We start from the raw sequence: 25,171 nt of genomic DNA on the forward strand, positions 1-25,171 counted from the left end.
AAACTAAAAATTATATTTCCTAGGCCCGCAAGGCTAGTTAATAATATAATAATAAGCATGATAACAAGAATCATTAAAAAATAATAACATATTGGTTTATCTGCTGTAAAGATTTTATAAATATACCAATTCAAATAAATTATTTTGTGAACATTATTTTGAAATAAAAATGTACACATTTCCCACTTCCTAACACGTGAAAAACGCTCATTCAACTTTAGAAGCAAAATTAACTTCTAAAAAATTTGTTGATTTACTTGGTGGTATTTTTGTCTCTTTTTTAAAAACGTTCTCACGTACTTTTAGTCTTTTTTTTTTTACCTCTTCTGCATTTTGGTGAGCTACTTTTGTTTTATATTTGCTGTGTTTGCAATTGCTTGTTTGTGTTGTGTTTTAATGTGAAGTACATTGAGTTGCCTTGTGCATGAACTATACTTTGTCTCATTAGTTGGTGTTCTTTATGTACTTTCGTATTTGTATTTGGGCTGAATGTACACTGAAATTTCTTCACGATGATTTAACAACTTTTTCGTAATTACTACAATTTACTCGCAAAATTGAAATGAGACAGCACTGTACATACAAATATGAAGTCATTAAATATTATCAGTTTCATCACTTTAAAAAAAAAAATCTCAATCAAGTCGATATACGCCACCATAAATGTTATGGCTAGATTGCTGCCTCACCACTGCATAAAACCAGCTTCTGACAGCAAAAAAAAAAAAAAAAAATCGTCGTTGACTTCTTCAAAAAGTGTGGTTTAGCGTTGACATTCAGTTTTATTTTGAAGCATCTCTTTCGGATGTACAATAAAGGCACTTCCTTCCAGAAAAGCTAATGACACTGAATCACACTTTCAGGACTTCGTTCATTTGATTCAGTCAAGACAACTGAGATGGAGGAAAACAATTAAATGAATGGCATTTCTTTAACAATAGCTACTGAATTCTACTTCTGCTGCAGACAAAGAAAATAACGGTAAGACATTGTGACTACATATACATATAAAATATTCGAGCTGCCGCTTTATTTTACTGTGCTTTACGCCCACCAGTTGTTAATGTAAACACGGTCAATAAGAAGGTCATTTACATGTCAATGACCTTATCGCAAAAGCGAAATCGGATTTTTTGGGGGCGTGAGAGGGGAAAAAAAGCGTCGTGTTATAACGGGGGAAATGACTGCAGGTAAAGAGAGGTGTAAATGTCAGAAGACGTGTAAATGTGTTTTATGAAGCAGTGTACAATATATTTATTCGGGATTAAATATTCATTTGGTTGTTTAACGTTGCTGTACCTTGTATTTTTTCCGTACAGTTAACATCTGCATGCATTTTCCGTTGGCACTGTAGAAGACCAGAAGGATGAGCTCCTCGCTACAGCGGTAAGTTATAATGATGTACAACTTTCACAGGTAACGTTATTTTGCTTGTTGCTGAGTTGTGGAGCTCCTTTTCTTGACTGACAAACGAAACACTGCACTGACGTGAATTCTGAAAACTCTGGAAACTCGTTAGTTAGAATTAAAGTTTAAAAAGCAGTAAACACTCAATCCTGCTATATCTGATGTTTTTTGCAATAAAAGGGGAAAAAACATATTTTTCTGATTTTCATTCATGCACACTGAGCACATTTTCGTGAGACTTGCTCTCGTGTGGATCTTGCACAAATCCAACCCATAATCTTTTAATAAATACACGTACGTAAGTGTACAGACCTGTCTGACTTTACAAGCGTGACAGCTGTCTTGAAGATGATTTTTTCAGTGTCTGTGCATGAATGGGTCTGGTTTTCGTGGGAGTCAGTTGAAGTGCTGATATTTGATAGCATATAAAGTGCGATGGTATGCATTATATTAATGACAATCCTCATGGTTATAGAAGACAATCAGTGCATGTTTTTAAAGGGCAGCATTGAGGAGGCTTTAGTTAAATAAAAAAAGTGGTAATTTTGCAAGCTCTTGTAAATCCAACAGTCAATGCCTCAGGTATGTTAATATACCTGTTTCAACCTGCAGGCAGGACATTGGCAGCTGTTTTCAGCTGCTAAGCATTATGTGAAGCAGCCATGTGCATAGACGTTTTGGAAGAACAAGCTCAAGACAATAGATGCATCCAAATTTATTGCCATAATTATTCATACAATTTAGAAACAACAAAAGTCGTAGTGTTTCTTTTAACACAATTACACACCTCTTTTCACGTGGCCTGTGTGTACTATAGATCAGCCAAGGCCAAAAAGTTTGGTGCTAGAATGTCACTCAGGATGTATCTGTGCATGTATGTGCCTGATGTGAAACATAATCATAGCGAATCAGATTTACTGTCAAGAACAGCATGTGTCAAGATATGGACCTGACATTTCTGGTTAAGGGAGTGAAGCGTCCTATCAAATGTATGAACAATTATTTTCTGCTGAACTGACCAGAATGATCAGGATGTGTGTGTGTTTTTTTTCTCCAGACAGTTGAGTCACTTTTTTGTATTTTGGAAGTGGAAGAGGAGAGCAGATGTTTGTCTCTACCCAGGGGCTGGATTTTACTGCAGGAAGTTCTGCTCTACTGCAATTGAACCAGGTGAACAGATCATTTTGTAATAAAGTGATACATTGTAATAAAGTGGATAACATTTAAGTAAAATTGACTAATAACGCTTTGGTATGTTATTTAAAAAAAATACATTGGGCTAAACAACAGGGCAAATTTTCATTTTTTTATTTCCTGAAATTTACATCTGGGTTGTATACATATCTGTGGCATTTTTTTTAACCTACTTTACACTTAAAATCCTGAGTAAAATAAAATTGGTTTTATGAAAAGATAATGAATTTTTTGTCTTTATCAAAAGTTTTGAACCACAACGCCACAATTTTTTTTCTATTCTTAACCATTTTGAATTTTTTAAAAAATTAATAGATTTTTTTCAAATGGGCGTGAGAGGTGGTGCATATATTCAATTATAACATAGATTATACAATTGCTCATTTTATCACTATAGGAAATGTAATTAGTATTTTCATTAAGTTTTATAATAAAAAAAAACAGGTGGTAAATTGGAAGATAAAAGGTCTGTGGGAGCAAAAACAGAATTAACAGTTTTCATGAAACTGACTACTACTACTACTGTTAAATTATCTATGAGGTGAAAAACAATATTGGGTGATAACTAGCATTTTTAACTATTTTCAGGCTGTTTTAAATCATGGGTCGAGTTTGGCCCGTTAACTTTAATGATGTGGGCAGCATTCTAATGCATTAAATCCAGATATTCAGTCATCATTAACATGCGCTCTCTATATCTCAGCTAAAATGATTTCTGAGTCTGAAAACTAGGAGATATGCTTATACAAACAATACATACACTTATACAAACAAACGTGTTTTATATATTTTGTAGATGCAACTGAAATCCACAAGAGGAAGCTGTTACTATGGTTCAGTCATCTTCCCCAGGAGGAGAAGCAATTTGGGGGCTACTTCAGCCCAGAGACAATGCACGTGGATCCACTGATTCTGGAGAGGAAGCCGGAGGAAAGAGCGGGTATCCTCAGCTCCCCGCTGAAAACCCAGGCTTCCTCCGACCCTTCTGTGACTGTGGAGCAGCTTTTTGAAATGAACGAAGCCCAGCGTGAGAACAGAGGACTCAACGTGCTGCTGTACGGGGCGGTAGGAACAGGTAAAAGCACGGTTGTGCGAAAGCTGGTGCTGGATTGGTGTGCTGGAACCACGCTGACTGACTTCAAACTGCTGATTCCCTTTTCTTGCGAGGACCTTGGTGAGCTGACTAAGTAAGAAATGTTTTTTTAATGTGAGTTGAAATGATTGTGTATAATATTTCTGGGTACAACTTACAATTTTTGGGAGTAGTCCATAGATGTGAGCGTAAATTCCTGTGATTAACTAGTGAGCAGAAAAGGAAGGACCCCACCTTTCTCGAGATAAACTAGGGATTGGCTGCAGTTTCTTTGTAATCCTGAACATGATGAGCAATACAAAATGTGTGTGTTTTGTAATAAAGTCGTTCCAATTGCTTTGCGTGTATGACACGACTAGTAATAAAACAAAAGTAGTGCCTGACTGATGAGCCTCGAGGAATATTTACAGTCAAGTCAAACTTTAAATACTCTCACATTTGGTACTTTGTAAAAAAACGTGACCATTTTGTAAATAGCGCAATTTCATGCCTGCATTTTTTAAAGAGAAGCCTTGGGTCATAAGAAGCCAATCTGTAAGCTTGAATTTGTCTGCCTTTAACATGAACACACGCACAAAACGCGTAGCTCGCTTCTCTCGTTCCAATTCAAACAGAGGACAATGGTGCTGTGTTTGATCACCTGAAATGTTTTCTTGCTGGGAAAAAAAAAGTCAGCTAACTCTTCCAAAACATTGGATCAAGCCATTACGGGGAGAGGGAGGGGAGCCTTGATGTAAATTTGTTGTTAAAATATTACATTTAAACAAAGTATGTACGCGAATGCATTTCTGTAGCTTGTATAACAAGGGCATGTATTACAAAAAAAAATCTTAAATTTGATGTCTTCTGCGACTTAATTTCTGTGTGTAGCACCCCAAAAATGGTCGAGAAATGCCCATATTGAGAAACAATATTTACCTTGGCTGAACGTTTACGGAAAAAGACAAAAGGCATTATTCACTTTAAAAACCTTTAATGCAGCTTGACAATTTTAGACGTGAGCAAATAATCATGTGGGATGATGATTATTCCACAGGTAAATTCCAAAGTCAAAGTCTACCATTAAGAATCCATTATTGAACATTATAAGTAAATAAAATAATGAATAACTAAATAATTAAATAATCAATGAATTGTTCATTTTCCCAAGCGTTAAAATTCTCATAACCATTTTTGTGAACATGCCACTGAAAAGGTATTTGGACTAGTTTGTTTTGAAAACGTAATTTATATATGTTCTGAGCAGTTAAATTCAATTATCAAACATGTCGTGTTTCGGTCGCATACGGGATTACCGTCAAAGATTAAACCTTTAACCATAGACTTAATTGAGAAAGGATTTTATATACATAACTCTTTTCTAACTGAATCATTCATATCAGTTTGACAAATCACCTCATTTAACCCTACTAACACTGAGTAAATGATGATGACATGGATGGAATCTTAATGGTTTATTCACACACTATCATATAGTTTTTGCTATTTCTTGTTTTCTGACTTTACCTACCAATGTCACTGTTTTGATGTTTTTCGTTTGGGATTGATTTTGGGCAGGGTTGCGTCTTTGAGAGATCTGGTCAGCAGGAAGTACCTCCACTTGAAAAAAAACCCTCTGCTGAGTGGGGAGGGCCACCAGGCCAAAGATGTTCTCTTCTTATTCAATGGGATGGAAAAGATGAAACTTGACTTCCGAATTGGCTCCACAGAGCTTTGCAGTGACCCAAATGAGGCGCTGCCTGCTGGTGCTGTGGTGGTCAACCTTCTCCGCAAGTACCTCCTCCCTGAGGTAAATCAATGTAGAAAATGTCACAACCCAAATGCAACGTGCATGAAAATTAAATTTCTTTGGAATGATTTTCAATTCTTCAATTATCTTAAATGTACAGTTTAATTCACATTGAGCGATAAAATTTGAATGGATGGTTCATTTAGGTAAACACTGATATCAGTAACTCATAAAACTACTAGTATTAGTGCCGTTATTATACTCTGAATTGAAGTGCTCTGATATTTCAACACCAATACTATAAAACGTAGCTACTTTTTTTACATTCCTCAAATGGTGCTCTTGATTTAAAGGTAAAGGCAATCAAATGGTGCTCTTGATTTAAAGGTAAAGGCAATCGAAATGATTTTAATTGCCATTTCATCTAATTCATCCAAAGTATCTAAAGTGTGTCTTCAGGCTTCATTTACCAAATTTTATCAGGATGGATTCGGAAAATGTTTTATGTTTCCCAGGCCAGTGTTTTAGTGACCACCAGACTGTCAGCCTTGGATCGCATCCCTACAAAATACGTGAGTCGCTACGCGCAGATCTGCGGCTTCAACGACCCAAACCGCCAGCGTGCCTACTTTACCAGCCGCCTCCTGCAGCAGAGTGGAAAAACCGCGGCGGCACACGACGCCCAGGCTCTCGTCGAGTTGCTTTACCTCAATCTCCAGCGGGAGAGCCAGCTGGCCGCTGCCTGCTTTCTGCCTTCTTACTGCTGGCTGACATGCGCCACCTTGCACTTCCTGCATTTCACCGACGCCATGGCACCCATCCGCACGCTGACAGGCATCTACACCAGTTTCCTCAGGCTCAACTTTGGAGGGGAGGTACTGGGCAAAGCTACGGCGGCAAGCGGGCCTAGTCAGGATCTCCATAGTTCCTTGATGCTGTATGTTGTCCGCACGGTCGGCAAACTGGCGTACGAAGGCGTGACGTACAAACGCACCTCGTTCTCGGAGGATGAGCTGGAGCAGTGGATCGGCGGGAAGACCAAGACGGACGAGGAGTTGCGTCAGCTGGCTGTTTTCAGAACTGACGTGCTCGACTTTTTTCTGGCTCCCTGTGTGGAAAGTTGCAAGCATTTACCCACGGAGCTCTGTGAGCATGACGAGAGGCGATATGTATTCGCGGTTCCCGCCATGCAGGAGTACCTGGCCGCACTCTACGTGGTCCTGGGGGAGAATAAATCAGCTTTGGAGAAACTAACCAAGCAGGTGTCGGTGGCCATTGGTCAGGCGACTGAGGACGTTAGCGCCATCGTCAATATCTTTTCCAAGTTCATCCCGCTCAGAATCTTCGCGGTCTTCAACTTACTCAAGCTTTTCCCAAAGCTTTATGAGAGAATCAGTACTCGAAACAAGGGAAACATTGCCAGGACCATGGCCGCTGAGCTGTTCCGCCAGGAGGATAGTCAAAATGAGGACGTTCTAGATCAGGTGGAGCAAAGCCTCTTGGGGGTGCATGGGCCACCGTTAAAACAACAGACTGAGGGTCAGCCTTTTGAACTGTACCCCATCTTCATGGGTGGACTCTTGCATTATGGCAACCGGGTCCTTCTTCAGCAGCTGGGATGTACCATCCAGAGTTCCACTGTGGCTCAGATCACCAGAGCTCTTCGGAAATACCTTGTTCGAGGTAACATGTTTCCTACGTTCTGTACCGTTACAACACACCAAATGACTGTGGAATTATTGAGTGGCTGAAACACGATTTGAATGATGGGTTCTAGAGATTCTGAAGTATTTTCGTTTGCTTAAAATGCTCATGATTCTCTCTTTGAAGTCAGAATATTGACTTGATTCTCAGAATCACAAAGTCCAAATTCTGACTTTATTCTAAGAATCACTGACTTTATTCTCAGAATAATTGACTTTATTATCAGAATTCTCACTTGAAATTCAGAATTCTATGGAAGGTGATTCAGTCATCACTTAAATCATAAATATATGTCAAAATTGTAACTTTAAAGTTAGGATTCTGAGAATAACTCACTTTAAGTGAGTATTGTGAGGATAAAGTCAGAATTCACACAGTAGTAATCAATTACATCTAAGAACTAAAAAGGACTAATATAATTTCTTACTTTATATATGAGGGTAATCAGTACTTTTAGTAGGTAATTAAGTACTAAAGTAATTGATTACTTCAAGTACTAACGTACCTAAGTGATTGTTAGTACTTCTAGTACTTAATTGATTACTTTAGTATAAAAGGACAAAAAATATAAAATTACTTAATGATACTATACACTGAATGCTAGACTGCAAAGACGTATAAGCACGTCTTTAAGATTTAATTAGTTCACGCAGCTAATCATAGCACATGTAGCTAGCAGAGTGAATATGTGTATGTTTTTTTTTAAACCAGAAATCAACAAGCCTCAGCCACCAGAGGAGTTGATGGATCTGTTGGTGCTTCTATACGAGTTTCAAAATCCCCGACTAACTGCAGAGGTCCTGGCCTCAATCAGAACCATACGGCTCCACAACATCCGCATGACCTCACTCAAATGCTTTGTGTTGAGTTCTGTGCTCTCTTGCGCCCCTCCAAGGTAAGGCAGGGATTGCGTTTTTTTTTTTCTTGCCGACCACATTGGGTTCCAAAATGTGGCAAACGCAGTTTTTGTTCCGGATCTTAAATACTCGATGTAATTCACATGCAATGCTGGTGGGATTGTTTATTATTTTATAAAACACACGTTGCCCATACTGTACAAAACAGTCCAATCACTAAATACCAGTGTAGATACTGTGCAATCCAGCACAAATGTGAACTACAATCAAAACAATATTTAAAGAAATACGATTGGTGTCATGTTGTAGTTATCAACTGGAAGAGTTGGACCTCTCCTCCTGTCTCCTAACTCGGGACATGCTTCAGACGCTATCACCTGCCTTTAGACACACTCGACATCTCAAGTAAGAGAAACTCAGGAACCTTTCTGTTTTTTGGTGTTGCAAAGAAGATTTTGATGCATTTAGCTGCCTGGGAATGCTCTAATTTTGTTTAGTTTTTTTATGCTTGAGTTTTTTCAGATGTACACTAACAAATAATTAAAGGTATAGCGTACTAGACTTATTTAGCCGTTTCAGAAGTAGAAATAAGACGTTTCTTATAATTTGATAAACAGATCATTTTTCATGTACAGTTAATATCTTTAAAAGCACTTGTTTCCCTGCTTGTTGTTACGTGATCAACGTTCAAGTAGCGACCAGGTAAGGCTCACCAGTTTGGAGCTCTGAGCATGTTTGATCGGCTTTTATGAGCCCTGTTGCACGGACCAGAGACAAAACCATTCATTTTTTTACTGCTGAAAATGGCTAAATAAATTGAGTATCTCTTTGTTTTTGTTCAGTGTGTGTTTCTTCACTTGTTAATCAGTAACCCAGATGATGACCATAAGAAAAAAAATACATTCACCGAAGATTTTAAATGTACAAGAACTGTACATTTTCAATACATGTTTATGATAACATCAATTACGATAGCGATCCAAAATAATAGGCACTACACTATCTGGGTTACTACTTGACCTGTGATGATCCTCGCCAAGCAGTCAGCATGGATTTGCTGTGTTGGTTTGTGATTTTTGTCCAAGCCTGTCTCTGTTGTCCTCAGTCTGCAGTTTAATAGCCTCGGGCCCGACTCCTGCATCTTCTTGAGAGATCTACTACTAGACTCCAAAAGTTGTGTTAGAGTGCTACAGTAAGACAAACCTTTTACACATTTCTTTGTTTTTTAAGTGGTGGCATCAAGTCCCTCAATCTATCAAACAGTCAATTATGAGGAAAGATGTACAACCTTTTGTCAAATTACTATATTATGTTTTGCAATAGGATAAAGTATCTTGGTGCAAGGCATGACAAATGAAGCATGTTTTGCACAAATTGCATCTTTGTTCCAATGAGAAAATGTACTCAAGACTACACGGCTATTTAATGTTTGTCAAAATACCATAAATGTTTACAACGTCAACGTTAATGAGTACAGTCGTACTGTACTGGAGGGCAGTGGTTCTCAAACGACGGCACTTCAGTTAGTATATGAGATTTCAACAGGCTTTCCTCAGGTATTATCATGTCTAATTTAATGCTTTTCAAAAGCTGTGACAGGAACAGTAAGGTGTTCTTTTCAAATTAAGAGCAAATTAATTGGAGGCATAAAGGAATACATTGCTAAATTGTGTTATGTTGACTCATTTGGAAATTGGTGTATGCCATTATTTTGTTGTTTTATGTGGATGCACATTCTCACTGCAAATGTTTTATCTATCTTCTGAAGTGACTGAATATGCCTAGAAATGTCCCCCTATAAATGTAGTTCCTAGGTTTCATAACTATAGAAAATGGATTGTTGGACAAATTAAGAGAACTCCAGATTGATGTGTTTTGCGTCTGATCATGTTGACTTCTGGTTACTTTTTTATCATAAGTTCCTTACTATATTCAACATTGTACAGGGGCCACAATTTGTCAACATGACATCACTGTCTCAATTTCCCCCTTGAACATGAATTACGTCGCATAAATGTCTCACTCACTCACTCCCTGTTTACTATTATAGACTATGTGACAACCCACTGCTAGACGCTGGAGCCTGCCATCTCCTGGAGGCTCTTCCAGAGAACCAGTCCTTGAGACATCTATCCCTGATGCACACCGGACTGGGAGACCAAGGTGCCCTGGAGCTGGCTGAGAGGCTTCAGCAGCACACTGGACTTGAGGAGGTCAACGTTGCATACAACAACATCGGAGACAATGCAGCTCTGGCCCTAGTGGATGTTTGCAGAGAACATCCCAGCATTCACACTTTGCAGTAAGTAAAGTCCAACTAGTTCAAGCAACATTTTCGCAAGCATTCTCACTTGCAAAATGTGTGCGCACGGGTTAAGAGGCATCGTTGTACCCCAAAACACTGTTTTCATTAAAATTCTGGTTTCTATGTGTTTGTGCAGTTTGTACTTAAACCCTCTGAGTGATGTTGGCAAGCAGTCGCTGTATGTCCGAGGTATTCCCAAGAGCCACAACGGCAGTGGGCGGCGGGTCAGGGTCCTGGCCGCCGTCACTGAGGGTTCTGACCTCTCAGAGGACTGGCACCCCATTCTCAGTGTCATTCGTGAGAACGCATCATCCTGGGACAGGGAGCGTGTTAAACAGCAGCTTAAGGTAAACTATTCAGTGCTGCAGCATTCTTGTCTGATTTATTCAATTTTGGAATTACATTTGGGATGGTATGTATATGTATTTTACTGAACAATTTCATAATTTACATCGTGTAACCATCAGTTTTATTTCTGGTTCACCTTCTAAAAAAAACTTCCACTAATGACAATGCGCATCCCTTTAAAACCTAATAATGCATTTTTTAGTCACTATAACCCATTTAGCGAGTCGTAACGTGTTCCAGTTAATTTGCTCTCAATTTGAAAAGAAACATGTATTTTATACATGCAGCACATACATATCCATGGGGGTCCAGTAGGGAACTATACTAAAAATACTGTTGAGTTTTGTGCAACAAATTGTAAATAAACAAAACACCCACAAACAATCCAAACTGAATAAACTAAACATTCATCATCATTTTACAATTTTTCAATTATCCCCTGTGCCCAATAATAAGCCTGGTGTTACCCATTGCCCATTCTACGTCCAACGCCTGCTCTCACCTACAAACATGCTGACCAAAATATCCATATGTCGAGAGGTCATTCCTGGAATAGATGCAGCGGGGTGTAGTGTCAGTTTTACAGTACAGTACTTCCAGTCAACACAACTCATCGAGTTGGTAGCTGACACACAGCAGGGGTGACCATAATTGGTCAGCTTGAAAATCTTCCTACTACTGTATTAAAAAAGCATACATGTATATTTATGAACATAGATTTTTATTTACTTTAAAAACTGTGAGTGCAAATTAGTGAACATTTTCATGTACAGTAATTCTGATTGATTATAGCTAGTTCCCTTTTGTGATTCCTTGCTAAATCGGTTTACATATTAAGTTTACAAACAGTAGCAATGATACATATGAATACTAAACTAGATTCTTTAAGTGAAAATATAGAAGTTGGTGTGACTTGTAAAACGGCAAGAAAACTCTTCTTTGTCGTGACCCTTTTTTGATGACTCATACTAAATGACAGGCTTCTAAATTCTAAAATCTGCAGTCACTTTGGTACACAATTTGGACGCAATAATTCCTATTTGCAAAACGCGTAACTCATTCAAATAAGTGGATCAAAGAAAACAGTCAAAAAGGTAGCACGATCCTCCTGTCAGGATGGTTTTCCTTCATGAGTAAGTTCCACAAGCCCTGAACTTGACCTGACTTTCATTTTTAGCTGAGAGTGTCAAAATATTAGTCATCACTCCAACGAGTTCAGATGAAATAGTGTGGCAATTTTTCATACAAGTGAATTTATCAGTTTCTTCCTGTAAAGGGTAGCACAATACTCACTTACTGGACTAACCTGGGACCCCGAGTATCTTTATTTTGTGCCATATCCAACACAGTATGCATATTTCATAAAGAATAGGGGCACATTGCCCCCAATGAAAAAAAGAAGTATTGCAAAATAAAAAGGTTCATCTGTATTTTGAAGTTAAAATCTGCACAGAAAGTCAACAATGTCATTGGGTCAGTTTTCAAACTTATTGCAGTTGTTTACGTGATTGAGAGAGTTGAAATTCCTGAGTTTGATTGTGTTTTAATAAGGCGATGTGATTTAATTTGTCATTCCCAGTCATGCAGTCGCCTTGTGTGCAGGTGTTCCTCAGGGATCTGGAGTGGGGTCGTCAACAGCAACAGAGCCTCTGGAAAAAGCTTCATTTCCGAAGGGTGGAGAAAGGCGTTCGACAAACGCTACGGATGCTGGAGAAAGACACACCTCCTCCATCTGCATGAGCCAATAAGTAACCGCAAGATATGCTCATTTTCTTATTCATGATGCAAGTCTCCACTAGGTGTGGCCCTGCAGTCGAGCACGCATGTGTGTGCCATGACTTTTAGTTGACAGTTACTTAATATCCATGAATGCGTCAAAAAAAAAGAGGCTTAGAGTCGAGAAGTGGATTTAATAAATGATTTGCATTTCAGCCTTTACAAAAAGTTCAAAAGACTGCAAAGAATTAGCAGCTCTCAGCTGGATCAATATTTGGCTGTCTGTTGAAGCGGGTTTGTACAGCATATCATTAAAAAAAAACGTGTTGCTCATGTGAGAGCCACATGAAGTCAGCTGTCTGAGGAAGTGAAACATTTCGCCACAAAAAAAAACAAAAGCAAAAATGTCTACAATATCGAGACAGGAGTCATATGATCATGTGTTAAATGTTATATTAAAAATAGTTATGTTTGCCATTAAGGGAAAGACAGCACACACAATTGGCACTTTTTGGATGTCAAAATAAATCATTTTAAATTCATTTAAAAGCGAAATTAGATATTTTTGTTGTTTAACTAAGCTAATGTTTGTCACTAAAAGCAGATGCAATATAGTTTTCTGAAGTTTGTTTTTGTGTCATCCTGTGGATTAGCAACCACATAGAATGTTTCCTTCAGCCTTAGTATTTTTTTTAATTTAAGTGGTATTTTTTGTGTGTTTTACTATTAGCATAGACATTTCTGATAATGTTGTGAAAATGAAGCCTCATGAATCACTTGTATTTTTTATTTTTTTTTTACTTCTCTAGATGTGCTACGGGTTTAAAGATTAAGCTAATGCAATGAAATTGCATTGGATTTGCACTGCATCTTTGAACCAAGAGTGCCATCTAGAGGAGCAAAAAAATATATCAAGAATGGTTCAAGAGGCTTCATTTACTTGTCATTAATTTGTTATAGCAGAGGTTGGATTAACAGTGGTGCAATACTTCCTTATTTGTATTTCATTTCATATGTTGACTAATGACACAGTAGTGTGACTGTGTTTAAAAAAAACAACAAATTGTCTGATATAGAATTTTAATTTCCGTCTTTTACTGTGCATGTGGGTTACCAAAAAATGTAAATATTGAAGGAAACTCCCATTTATTGAAATTATTTGTTTCAAAGAGACTTTAATCAGTATTTTTGTTCACCACATAAAAAAATGAAATATTTCAAGCCTTTATTTGTTTAAATTTTGAATATTATGGCAATTAGTGTCATAATGTATACTAATTTTGTCAAATATTGGCTTTGTTTATATTTTCCCATAATCATTCAAATTAAATCATAGGCATGAAATATTTCACTTGGTATGTAGCGAACTAATGTCAATAGAACTTTCACTTTTTAAAACTTTTTTTTCTGAAAAGAAAGGACTTTCCATTGATATTTAATTTTTTTGGCACCCTTCAGCAAATGTTATGCTATGACCAATTTTGCCTTGTTGGAAAAATAGAATATGTTTAAAAAAAAAGGGGGGGGGGGGGGTTCAAAGTCATTTGAGATATTCAGCTGTTTATCATCAATAAAAGTAACTAATTTCTGTCTCGAATCTATGTTTTCTGGGGGGGGCTGTTAGATAGTGTTTGACAAAAAAAGCCTCAATAAACAATTGTGATTTTTTTTTTAATTCCCCTCGATGGTGCTCTTGGTTTAAAGATAACGGCTAGTGCAATGGAAATGCAGTAAAATTTCCACTGCATCTTTAAACCAAGAGTGCCATCTAGAGGAGCAAAAAATATCAAAAGTGCATCATGAGGCTTCATTTACTCATCACTACTCTGTCCATCTCTCTGTGTTGTGTATCTAAATACAACCAGTTCATGTAAATGGCTTTCCCTCACCTATCGAGTTTTGATTCTGTCACTTGTTTCTTCCTTGTCTTTTTTTCATTTCCTCCATGACCAAAAAGAGCATTTATTTTGATCCCTTTAATTCATAAAAAACGCATCGTCCTGCATTTGCTCCAAAAGGAGCGCATCTTGATCAAACTATTTTCAGAATATCTAAGTATGTTTACTTTTGTGTGAGGTTCAAAATTAACCTTCACTGTGTTGCCTCCAGCTCGGAGTTGCTCAAACCACACGGTGGGTAAATATTTAAACAACATGGTTGCTGAGAAAGGAGTCTCCAACTGACTTGCTGATAAAGTATTTTATTATCCCTCAACTCTGAAGCCGCGGTCTCTCATTCTAAGCCTACAGCGCAGTGGGAACAACATGAGGTCCATCTCAGGTAAGCTCCTATTCCTCTTTCACTCTTTTTTTCAGAAGAACTCACTAATATTCTAACTAAAAGTTGCTTTCTGTAAAAACTACATTTTTGATATCCATGGCTGTGATCTGTCACATTCATTCTTTCAGTGATGTCTCCACAACATTGCAAAATCTGTTTTTGATCATCGCAGGGAAGAATTAACAAGTTTAAGGGTTTTGTGATGTTAAAAAAATAGATTGCTACTCACCAGCGTTGGGTGCTCTGTCGATTGAATGCAAAACCACTCCATGACACTTGTTAACTTTTCGTTAAACATTGCCAGTCTAAAACTTCCCGTCCATCAATACCATCATATTGTTTACAATAGCATTTATAATCAGGGGTAGTTTGCGTCCATAAATCTGCACATTGTGTTCTGCAGTGATCAGGAGGTGGAGGATCCATTCACTGGTTTGATTTAATTTATACATACAGCATCACGACATAACAAAAAAAATCTCGTTGCTTTCAAAATAGACAAGGAGCAGGACCATGCACTGTGAAAATAGTCTTCTTTTCCTGAGATTAGAAATTCATTTTAAATTGGCACATAATAGTTTATATTATATATATATATATATATATATATATATATATATATATATATATATATATATATATATATATATATATATATATATATATATATATATATATATAATTACTTTTTTAAAATGGTAATATCTACACTATAAGGAAATAGTTGACCTTTAAATAATGTATCCCAAATAAGAACAAATGTGAACAGTTTCTAATTCATTTTTATGCCAATATTAAATAATGTGAAAAACAGTCGTAGTATGGATGGGAAAGAGAAGCCTCATGAACTACTTGTGATTTTTTTTACTCCTCAAAATGAGGCTCTTGGTTAAGAAATAAAAGCTAGCAAAATGGAAATGTATTTGATTTTCACTGCATTTTTAAACTAAGAGTGCCATCTAGAGGCGCAAAACAATATTAACAGTGTCCATGAAGCTTCATTTTGTCAAATAGCTGCTGGATAAATATTGATCTAGTACAGATGATACTCTTATCTGTGTGTATCCCATAGGCTGCCAAGATGTGATTGAGCTTCCACGGTGAGTAAATCTTCAGCAATAGCTGCTTAGTACAGAAGTAGAATTCAATTTAAAGTCAAGAGTTCATTGTAAAAGGAAGGCTGTACCCAAGCGTTAGATCAGTGGTTCTCAAATGGAGGTGCGAGAACCTCTGGGTGTACTTGGAGGAATTCCAGGGGGTTACTCGAGATTTTCAATAAAACAAACAAAAATGCAAAAATCCTTTAGGTTATTCAAATTCTTTATTTTAAAAAGCCAGATTCTCCCCCATACTAGAATGGTTCGACCCAACTTTTCACATGCCTCCTCTCATTACCTGTCAAGTTAATGATTTAATTTTGTGAACAGATCTCTAATATGATCCCATAAGGACACTTAAAGTTGAACATTTTTCTGTGGACAAATATTTATTTATATAATTTCTTCTTGAGAACAGGTCTGACACTTCATTGATTATTTTTTGTGGACAAATATTTATTAATAATTAAGGTAATGATTTATTTTTATGAATAGGTCTCGACTATAATCCCAAAAGAGGACGCTTTATGTTTAATATTTTTCTGTGGACAAATATTTGTGGACAAATATTTATTTATTATATCTATAATTATTTCTTTTTGGGAACAGGTTTCACACTATATTGAGGAAAGTAATGCTGTAACTCTAATTTGTTAAGTAGATATTAAAATTGTGATTTTTTTTCTCTTTGCCTTAGTTACCTATTTGTTTGTTGATTTATTTTGTTAAAAAAATAAATTAGTGATGAGTAAATGAAGCCTCATAAACCACTTTTGACATGTCTTTGCTTTTCTAGATGGCAAAAGTGGTTTAACAATAGAGTGGAAACAATGCATTTCCATTGCTTTTTAAACGCTGAACACCATCTAGAGGAGTAAAATAAAATTGCATGTGGTTTATAAGGCTTCATTTTTCCATCACTAGAAATAAATATTTAAAACGGATTGGTTTTTGTGTCTGTTCTGACTTAGGCGGAGAAAAAATATCAAGAAAAATAGCAAGGTAAACCTGCAATAGATATGGTCATAAATGAAAATCCAGGTGGCAGAGCTTCTTTTTTTTTAAATAAATAGAATTTGTATTTTTTGACTGGCGTGAATTAAAGGGAGAAACATTGCAAGAAAAATAGCTATGTAAATAGAATACCTGCAATACACCGAGTCACGGTCATAAATAAAAATCTGCGATAGTCAAACAGTAATAACCAAACCGCCATGTGACATGGGAACACTGTGCTCCCAGAGCAGCTGTGAAAGATCTGTTCAGTCATCGTACTTCACCTTGATTGTTTTTATTTAATGGGTGGGGCTCTTTGGAGAATTTGTTTGAAAGATGTGTACAGAAAATGTCCAGGTAATTGTCAGAAATGGGACTGAGGCATTGTTCCATGTGACTATTTGACTTTTGGTAGACCAAATCTAAACTCCCTTTTTGGAAAGTATAGTACATACAGTGTTAGTTGGATTTATGGATCCTGCAACCAATAAAATCATCTGCTATGAAGTAGAATGCATCAGGGTAGGCGTTTTGGGATCTGCTGATGGCCCCATGTAAACCTGCAAGTGCCATCATAGGAGCCAACTGCGAAGGAATGTAATCAGATAGGATGCAATAAACTCCGTCAACAAGTACAAAGTTCTGCATTTTACCATCAACAAATCAAGATCGGCTGCACAATATTTTTCAACATCCACGTGTATGCAAATGGCGCCTCGCGTGCTCTTCCCCAAAGCTGAATGTCCAATCTCTCTGGCGCAAAAGAGTGTGGGCAGATGCAAAGTATGGTCGCCAAATTTCAGTGAAAAGCAGAGCACAATGTTCTATTTTTCACAATGAATAGTAATTCACTTCATTTTTTTTTTTTACCCAGCAAGTAAACATTAGCTAACAGCGGGCTAAATAGCGATTGGTCTTGCGGCCTTAGCCTTCAGTGTGGCGTAGCTCGCCTCTTTTGCCATAAATCCGCCTTTGACATGGCTTATTTTAATCATGTGAAGCTGATGCATCCGTTTCTTGGTGGCTTGGCTTAGCTGGTTGTGTTAGTTCAGTCGTAGGAAGAAATCAAAGTCCAAGTGGTTGGCTGCAGAGGTCTCTTCCTGCTCTATTTCTATTCTGTACCTGTGTCCCACATACCTGCTTGTCTCCCTTTCACTTGCAAACATTCTGTCTTGCCATAAGGGACCTCTATTCGTCAAATTCTCCTGTGTATGATTCCACTTCTTGAAGTTCTCATCCACCTGCTCATAGTCTGTAATATCTTATATGTATTATTGTTGCTGTAATCGAGAGCCAACAGATGCCTCCAATGACCTTTGCCTACATCGGAATGGCAAAATAATGTGCTAAGATTGCATTTCATTTCATTATGTAAGTGTGCCTAATAAAGTATCTTCGAGTGTAGATAAAGGACGCTACAACCTTATCCTTCAGAAACACTCACTCTTCGCTTTGTAATCTTCAGAAGCGATCAGGATTGGCGCTCGTGCAGTATTTTCATCATTTTTAGGGCATTTTTTTCCACATCGTTCTCGCATTATTTTCGCCAAGTGGTGGCACACTCCTGGTGGTGTGATAACTAAGCCATGTTGAACTTTGACATCGATAATAATTTGGCAAAGTTGAAGCTAAGCAAATATTCTCTTAAGATTCACCCTATTCTGTCTCCTAGCGATGCTCAAACATTCATTTATGCGTTTTTTACGTCCCGCCTTGACGCGTAAGCGTATTGTTTTCTGGACTTCCCATGTCTTGCCTCAAAAGCCTGCAGTCAGTACAAAAAGCAACAGCAAGACTCGTGACTGCATATTTGTGATGTTCTGCATGATTTCTTTTTCACCTGTGATGCTATTTGAAATTGTGCTGATTCAGGGCTATACAAATAAACTTTGATTCCACTTTGTTATTTTTTTCAGACTAACCTGTAACCAGTACAAACCCTGTAAAAAGAAAATGATACAATTTGGGGATATTTCTTCAATTTCTATAGATAATGATCTTATTTACCGGTAGGCACCACAGCGAGTTGGTGCAAGGGGGGGAAATGTTTTTTCTTTTCTAAGGGGGGTTTGGAAAATAATTGAGAAGCACTGCCCTTGAGGGAGAGCCCAGAAACACTTAGGAGGAAACTCATTTCCGCTGCTTGTTGTCATAGTCAAATTCTTTCAGTCGGGACACTAGGAATGTGGTCCCCCTGATAATTAATTGATGGGTTGAAAGAATGTGCAGTGCTATATTTAAAGCAGCCATGACTTTTTCCCATTTGTGTTGACAGTTTTACCTTCAACCCAAAGGAAGGGATCGATAATCCAGCTCTGGTCATCAATGATGATTTCGGTAAGGGTTCAGTAAAACGGGTATGTAATGGTGACCACTCTGCGCTGTGCCTTTCTGAAATAGTTTTTTGAATTAACTGTGTCCAGAATCAGACCAAAATCCCCAGGCCAAACTCCACCATTTGAGGCGTGTGGATGGGCAGAATTTCGGTTTCTACTTGCAAAGAGTCACGGACAACCAAGGCTTAGAGATTACAGAAGTAGACCCATGGAGCCCATCTGAGCACAGCGGGCTTAAAGAGGGTGACCGGGTCTTGGAGGTCAATGATGAATATGTGGTCAACATGGACTTCTCTAAGGTTAGTGTTTGGAAAATGTCTTTATTTTGATCCCAAGAGGAAAATGTATCAATTTTATTATTTTGTTCTTGGAACTAGTAGCTCTTTTTCAACATGAGAACGCAGGAAAATTATTCTTTTGCTTCAAGGGGTGATTCTATTTGAGGTTTACAGTATGTTTGCATTGTTTTCATTAATGTCTTTAAGATTACTCCTTCCTAAATCCTCAGAAACTGTATATACTAACCTTCAGACTGCTTCAGAATACCCTAGAAAGACATTCTGGGGCCAAAACATGAAGAAAAACCCTGTCGGATCCAGTGTAGTTTCACAGCATTACATACTGGTGATTTGTCTGTATTCAGTCTGAATCTAAATCAACAAAGTGTCACACTGTAATTCATTGACAGGTAGCAAGGAAGATCCAGTCATGCGGCTTACATCTATTTCTCCTGGTGCTGAAGCGAGATGACTATGAGCAGGTACTGAATATTATAAGCAGTTATAACACGGCTCAGATTAAATATTGTACATCTCTACTTCCATTGACAAGGGGCCTTCTCCCCAAATAGTATCTGCACAGACTTGTCTCCTGACAATTACGTTGCATGCTACACTTTCCTTCTAGTCTCTCTACAAATATTCAGATTGTAGAGTTTGTGTCTGTTTGTCCATTGTAGGCAATGTGTTCAGGTGTGGACCTACAGACACTGGCTACAGCTTCCAAGGGAGGCCCTTGCTCCCGGCCCAGATTGTGTCACATCAAACGGCATGAGCACTGTGGCCTGGGAATGTCCCTCATCCCAGCTCAAGGTATCGATACAAAATGTACAGTAATAATACCATATTTTCCGCACCATAAGGCACACTGGATTATAAGGCACATTTCCGGGCTCTATTGCTGTACTTAACCCACACACAAGGTGCACCGTATTATAGGGTGCACGTTGAAACAAACAGCTAACGAAAAAAAAGTACCCATGATTGACACAAACTGGTGAGTTTAGATGAACTGTGGTTCATAAAGTACACATTTTTTTTTCAATCTTCTCCCACAAATCCATTATAGTATCGCAATTAGGGAGCGCAGCAATTTCACCATCAAACATGGTGGGTTCCCTCTCATCAGGAACACAGTCAGTCCAGTTGTGCACTGTCTTTCAGCCATCGTTCCCATACCGCTTGCAAGTTCATTTTGAATGCCATGTTCACACCAAAATCCAGCAGTTGAAGTTCTTTCATTTGTTCCTAATTTGTTTTGTCTTCTTAACTTGTCGCACTTCATTTTCTTGCATCCTCCACTTCTAAACCAAAGATTCGTTGATGCTGAATTCTTTTGCAGCCGCTCCATTCCCGTGTACAACCATGTAAACTGATAGTTTGAATTGTGCCTTGCCTAATCATGTCTCAAAGGTCCTCAGATAAATAAATGTTGTTTTGTAGCATACCTTTGTCTACCTAATGGAGGCATTATAAGCGTTTGTATTACATCATTTTCTCTGATTGGTTGAGCGCTGCCAGGATATGAAGTGTACCTGTGTCATTTAAATTAATCCAAGAGTCAATCAAGGGAAGTTAAAAGATTTGGAACTAAGTGCACACATAAGGCACCGGATTATAAGGTGTGCCTTATAGTACAGAAAACACGGTAATCGTATTCACCATGAATCACCCAGGAAAATGTGGCAATGTTGGTGAACCTGTTCTGCTATTATTTAAAGTGGTAAACTTGCACAATTATCAGTATAAATTAGCCTTGAGTTGATTGTATTTTTGCAGGTCTAAAGGGACATTGCGTACTGGACGTAGGGAATGGTGGTCCCGCAGAGAAAGCTGGAGTGACCAGTGGGGACAGATTGGTCTGGATGAATGGTGTCACCACATCTAATCTCACACAAGTCTCAATCAACAAATTAGTGAGAAACTATTTTCTCATTTTATTATGCTAAATTAAGAATGTGATTGAGACCTGCAGTGTATTTGGTTTCCAGCTGAAGAAGAGTGCAGATTCTATGACCGTGCTGGTGATTGATGGTGAAAGCGAGTCTTGCTATATCAGAAGGAAGATTCCCATCTTGCCTGTGTTAGCAGGCCACTGGAATCTGCCACACTCCGCAAAGACAATGCATCTGGTTAAAGGACCTGAGGGTTATGGTTTCATGCTGAGGCAAGAGAAGTTGCCAAATAAACATCAAACAGGTGAGATATTCATAATGGATTGTAGTAGGTGGTACTAAGTGGGGTACAGGTTGAACTGTTCATCAGTCAACTATCAGCACTATCTAGAGTGGTAAAAATATCTCAAATGCTTCATGAAGCTCCATTTATTCATTGCATCTGTGCGTGATATTGCTAACTCTTAGCTAGTTACTGTTAACTCACTGTTTTAGTTCCGTTATACTTGTTGGTTCAATGTTAGCGTTTGAACAACTTACCGTAATTCCCCAAATGTAAGACACACTTTTTTTCCCCAAGAAAGAAGGACAAAGTTATGGGTGTGTCCTATAAATGGTAACTTAATTTTTTATTTTTATTCTACACCGTTCAAGGATGTGTGATCTGTCAGCCACGTAAGCCAACTTTGGACGCATTTATGTACATTTTTATATCGCCCATATTCTTATTTCCAATAATTACAGTAACGGGATGAGTTAGAGAGTGAACATCAGGTGGATATTAGCAAAGTGCCTGCAGCTAACAGCACCTTGTGTTAGAAGAGGTTGTTGTGGTATTGTTTTCAATAAAAGAAGCGAGCAGACTCACCCAACCTGTGAGTCCATCCTTGTTCACACACAGGAACATTACTAAAATGGAGCAGATCATGTAAAAGTTTTGATGAAAAGTTATGAAGTGGTAAGCTTTGTGCACAAGTTAGAGAACACGGAAAGGTATTCCCTTTGATTAGTTCATTAATTGAGGCCATTTTGCATTTACAAACAATCATTAACATTGTGAAACACGGACGCTGCGCAACTTCGGGTATTTATGGCAAAATGAATGTGAGCCAAATCACGAGATAAAGGAAAAACAACTGCTTCCAGCGCATTCGCGTCACGTTGGTGCTGCGTTCACTGACTGCTCACAATGTGGTAAATCTGAAACACATTTAACGCATAAATATATAATTTACAAATACGAACAAAAGAAAATATGAGTTTACAAAAGATTCGATTGATTTAGTTTTCCTAATCGTTTGACTGTTGCTAAAGTGTTGGTGAGTCTTAAACACGATAACATAGAAAATCCCAGAATTTGACCTCCAAATTAAGAGTGTGTCTTATACACAGGTGCGTCTTATATTTGGGGAATTAGCAAAAAGATTCTGACTTTGAATCGGCACTAATTCTTAAGCTAGACAGCAGCTGAGTCTGCGATACTGGACGTGCGCGGTACTCTTCCTGTAGACCTCATATATGTTCCAAAAATAAAACAATGATTCATGGCTCAGTCCATGTGCTTCGGGAGGTGGATAAAGGAAGTCCAGCGGAAGAGGCAGGAATGGAGGATGGAGATCTTCTCCTGGCTGTCAACGGAGAACACGTGGAGTTCTTGGAGCATGACGATATTGTCCATAGAGTTCGAAAAAGTGGGGAGAGGGTCAGCTTTACTGCTATATCCATACCAGGAAGACGCCTCTTCAAACAGGTAGAATCCAAATTCTATGCTAGGAAAAAAGGATAATTATACTTGTGTAATCGTAATGGCCTCTGCTTACTGTGTTTTGCTTTTCCTGCAGCTCGGTATTTCACCCCTTTTCTTCCATGATGAATTCATACACCAGGAAGACTATGTTCTTCAAGCTGGAATTCATACGGCGCAGGTATTTGAAAGGCAGCTTACATGACCCCCACCCCGAGTGGATTTTTGCTAGTAAATGATCTTATACACCACAAAATTACCAATGATGGGAAAATGAATCACTTTTCAAGTGCTTTTGCTCGGCAGTATTGATTATAAATAGTGTTCAAACTTACTTGTGATCGAGGGAAATACTTATCCTTACGTAAAAACCAACTGACAATTTTTTTTAGCAAGGTTAGACATAACATACAAAAAGAATTCACTGCTTCAATTTTGCCACTTTTTGTTGTTCCAACATGGCTCACGCCTTAAACATTTTACACACCAATTTGCCCCAAAATCAAATTGAATTATTTTTTTCGTTTAGATTTTTGCCTGACTCCCATAAATTCTGTTTCCACTCACTCTATGAGATGTTTGGTCATTTTTAATGGAACTACAATGACATTTGCGCTATATGATTTGCTTGTTAATAATCTGACTGTAGTATAAAATAATTATTTTGGAAATAATTCCCAATTTAATATACTTTGTAAAAAAAAAAAAAAATATATATATATATATATATATATATATATATATATATATATATATATATATATATATATATATATATATATATATATATATATTAAAAAAAAGCTGAATATTCAATATTTCGTGACCCCATTTACTGACCCCTTTCGTGCAGTGAAGTGGTCCAGTTTCTTCAGCCAACAAAATAATGTTTCATCTTCCATACTTCATGGTGGGGATAATTTTCTTAGGTCACTGTCAGCACTTTTACAGGAGTAGTGATGATGCCAGGCTCCCAATCATGTTCATTTGGAAGGCTTAGACAATTCTGGACATTTATGTCATTGGACATTTATAAATTGTGTCTTATTTAAAACAAAAAGATTACATATTAAACTATTCAGCTCTGAAGGAACACTTTCAATCAATACAGTATCAACAATTGTTAAAACATGCTAAAAGTGAAGAGTTTAAGAATGAAAACTAAAGGACATGTTTTACTGTTTTGTGCAGCAACAAAGATTTGGTGATGCTCTCTTGTGATGGCGCATGGGGAATAAAGTAAGCCGATCCATCCAAAGCAGGAGCTGAAGGTTAAAGAAGATTTTGGCTCAAAGCCTTTTTAATCAATTATCATGCTGGCACTGAATCAATCTGCGTAATAAAGACTTTGTCATACTTGTCTAAATAATCGGAATTTTTAGTCATGCTAGAAACTAAGTTTTGGATAAAGAAAAATACAGATGATAATGGAGCAGTTGCAGCATTAGGATAGAAATCACAGACAAATAATCGATATCTTTAAATGTCGTGTTTAATTTTGTTAGCATTTCCTGGATGAATCTTTTGGGTAGATTTCACATATCCAAAATGACAATAATCATTAAGTAGATATCTAATCATTAACCTTGATTTACAGTTCAGGAAGGAATCCTTTTATATATATATATATATATATATATATATATATATATATATATATATATATATATATATATATATATATATATATATGCGATGGCAAGGCAAGGGAGAGAACAACTCGGACCTTTCGTTGTGTTCCTTCCTGAGAAATTTAACTTCAATTCCCAATCAACAAATTAAGAACTCTTTTGAAGGTAAATCTCATGGAATAATGATTTGTCAAGAAACAGTGCCGATCAAGTGTGAACAATCAGTTCATTCATTTGTGCTTTGTTCGGCTTGATCTGTCTTTTGGCGCCGCCTCTGGCCGCTGTTGATATTACATTTTGTAGTGAGAAATATGGTGTGGTTTTAAGAGCTGTAAGTCAGTGACTCACACGTTTTGTCTCTATGAAATCTGGCACATGACTGTAAGTTGTACTTTGTAAGAATATTGATGTATAATATGCCAGAAATTGGTTTGTTGGTTGATCCAACAACTTGTGACCGTGGATAACATGCTAATATGCTGTATGCGTTTAGCTCGTTCGCATTTTCGTTTGCGCCGGGTATTTCACTTGAAATTAATCGCTTTTGTAATTCAGTTTTAT

At 37.5% G+C, this 25,171-nt stretch overlaps 2 protein-coding genes across 2 annotated transcripts; both read left to right on the forward strand.

Moving 5' to 3' along the window:
- Positions 1-831: 831 nt before the first annotated feature.
- nlrx1 (NLR family member X1) lies at positions 832-13,870 on the forward strand. Its single transcript, XM_088428380.1, has 12 exons — positions 832-981; positions 1,320-1,386; positions 2,465-2,577; positions 3,398-3,788; positions 5,252-5,483; positions 5,939-7,106; positions 7,839-8,022; positions 8,294-8,389; positions 9,090-9,176; positions 10,035-10,286; positions 10,426-10,636; positions 12,240-13,870. Exons 2-12 carry the CDS (start codon positions 1,367-1,369, stop codon positions 12,375-12,377), a joined length of 2,892 nt encoding a protein of 963 aa, XP_088284506.1. The 5' UTR covers positions 832-981; positions 1,320-1,366; the 3' UTR covers positions 12,378-13,870.
- Positions 13,871-14,567: 697 nt separating this feature from the next.
- Positions 14,568-24,342, forward strand: LOC148415728 (Na(+)/H(+) exchange regulatory cofactor NHE-RF4-like). The gene is made up of 11 exons (XM_088427903.1): positions 14,568-14,633; positions 15,706-15,733; positions 19,002-19,063; positions 19,150-19,361; positions 19,751-19,822; positions 20,021-20,153; positions 21,120-21,256; positions 21,332-21,539; positions 22,789-22,985; positions 23,077-23,160; positions 24,171-24,342. The coding sequence occupies exons 1-11, from the start codon at positions 14,618-14,620 to the stop codon at positions 24,198-24,200; spliced, it is 1,179 nt and encodes a 392-aa protein (XP_088284029.1). The 5' UTR covers positions 14,568-14,617; the 3' UTR covers positions 24,201-24,342.
- The last annotated feature ends 829 nt before the right edge of the window (positions 24,343-25,171 follow it).

The sequence above is a fragment of the Hippichthys cyanospilos genome, chromosome 11 (genome assembly GCF_059441005.1).
Source record: "Hippichthys cyanospilos isolate Australia breed blue-spotted pipefish chromosome 11, RoL_Hcya_1.0, whole genome shotgun sequence".
NCBI lineage: Eukaryota > Metazoa > Chordata > Actinopteri > Syngnathiformes > Syngnathidae > Hippichthys > Hippichthys cyanospilos.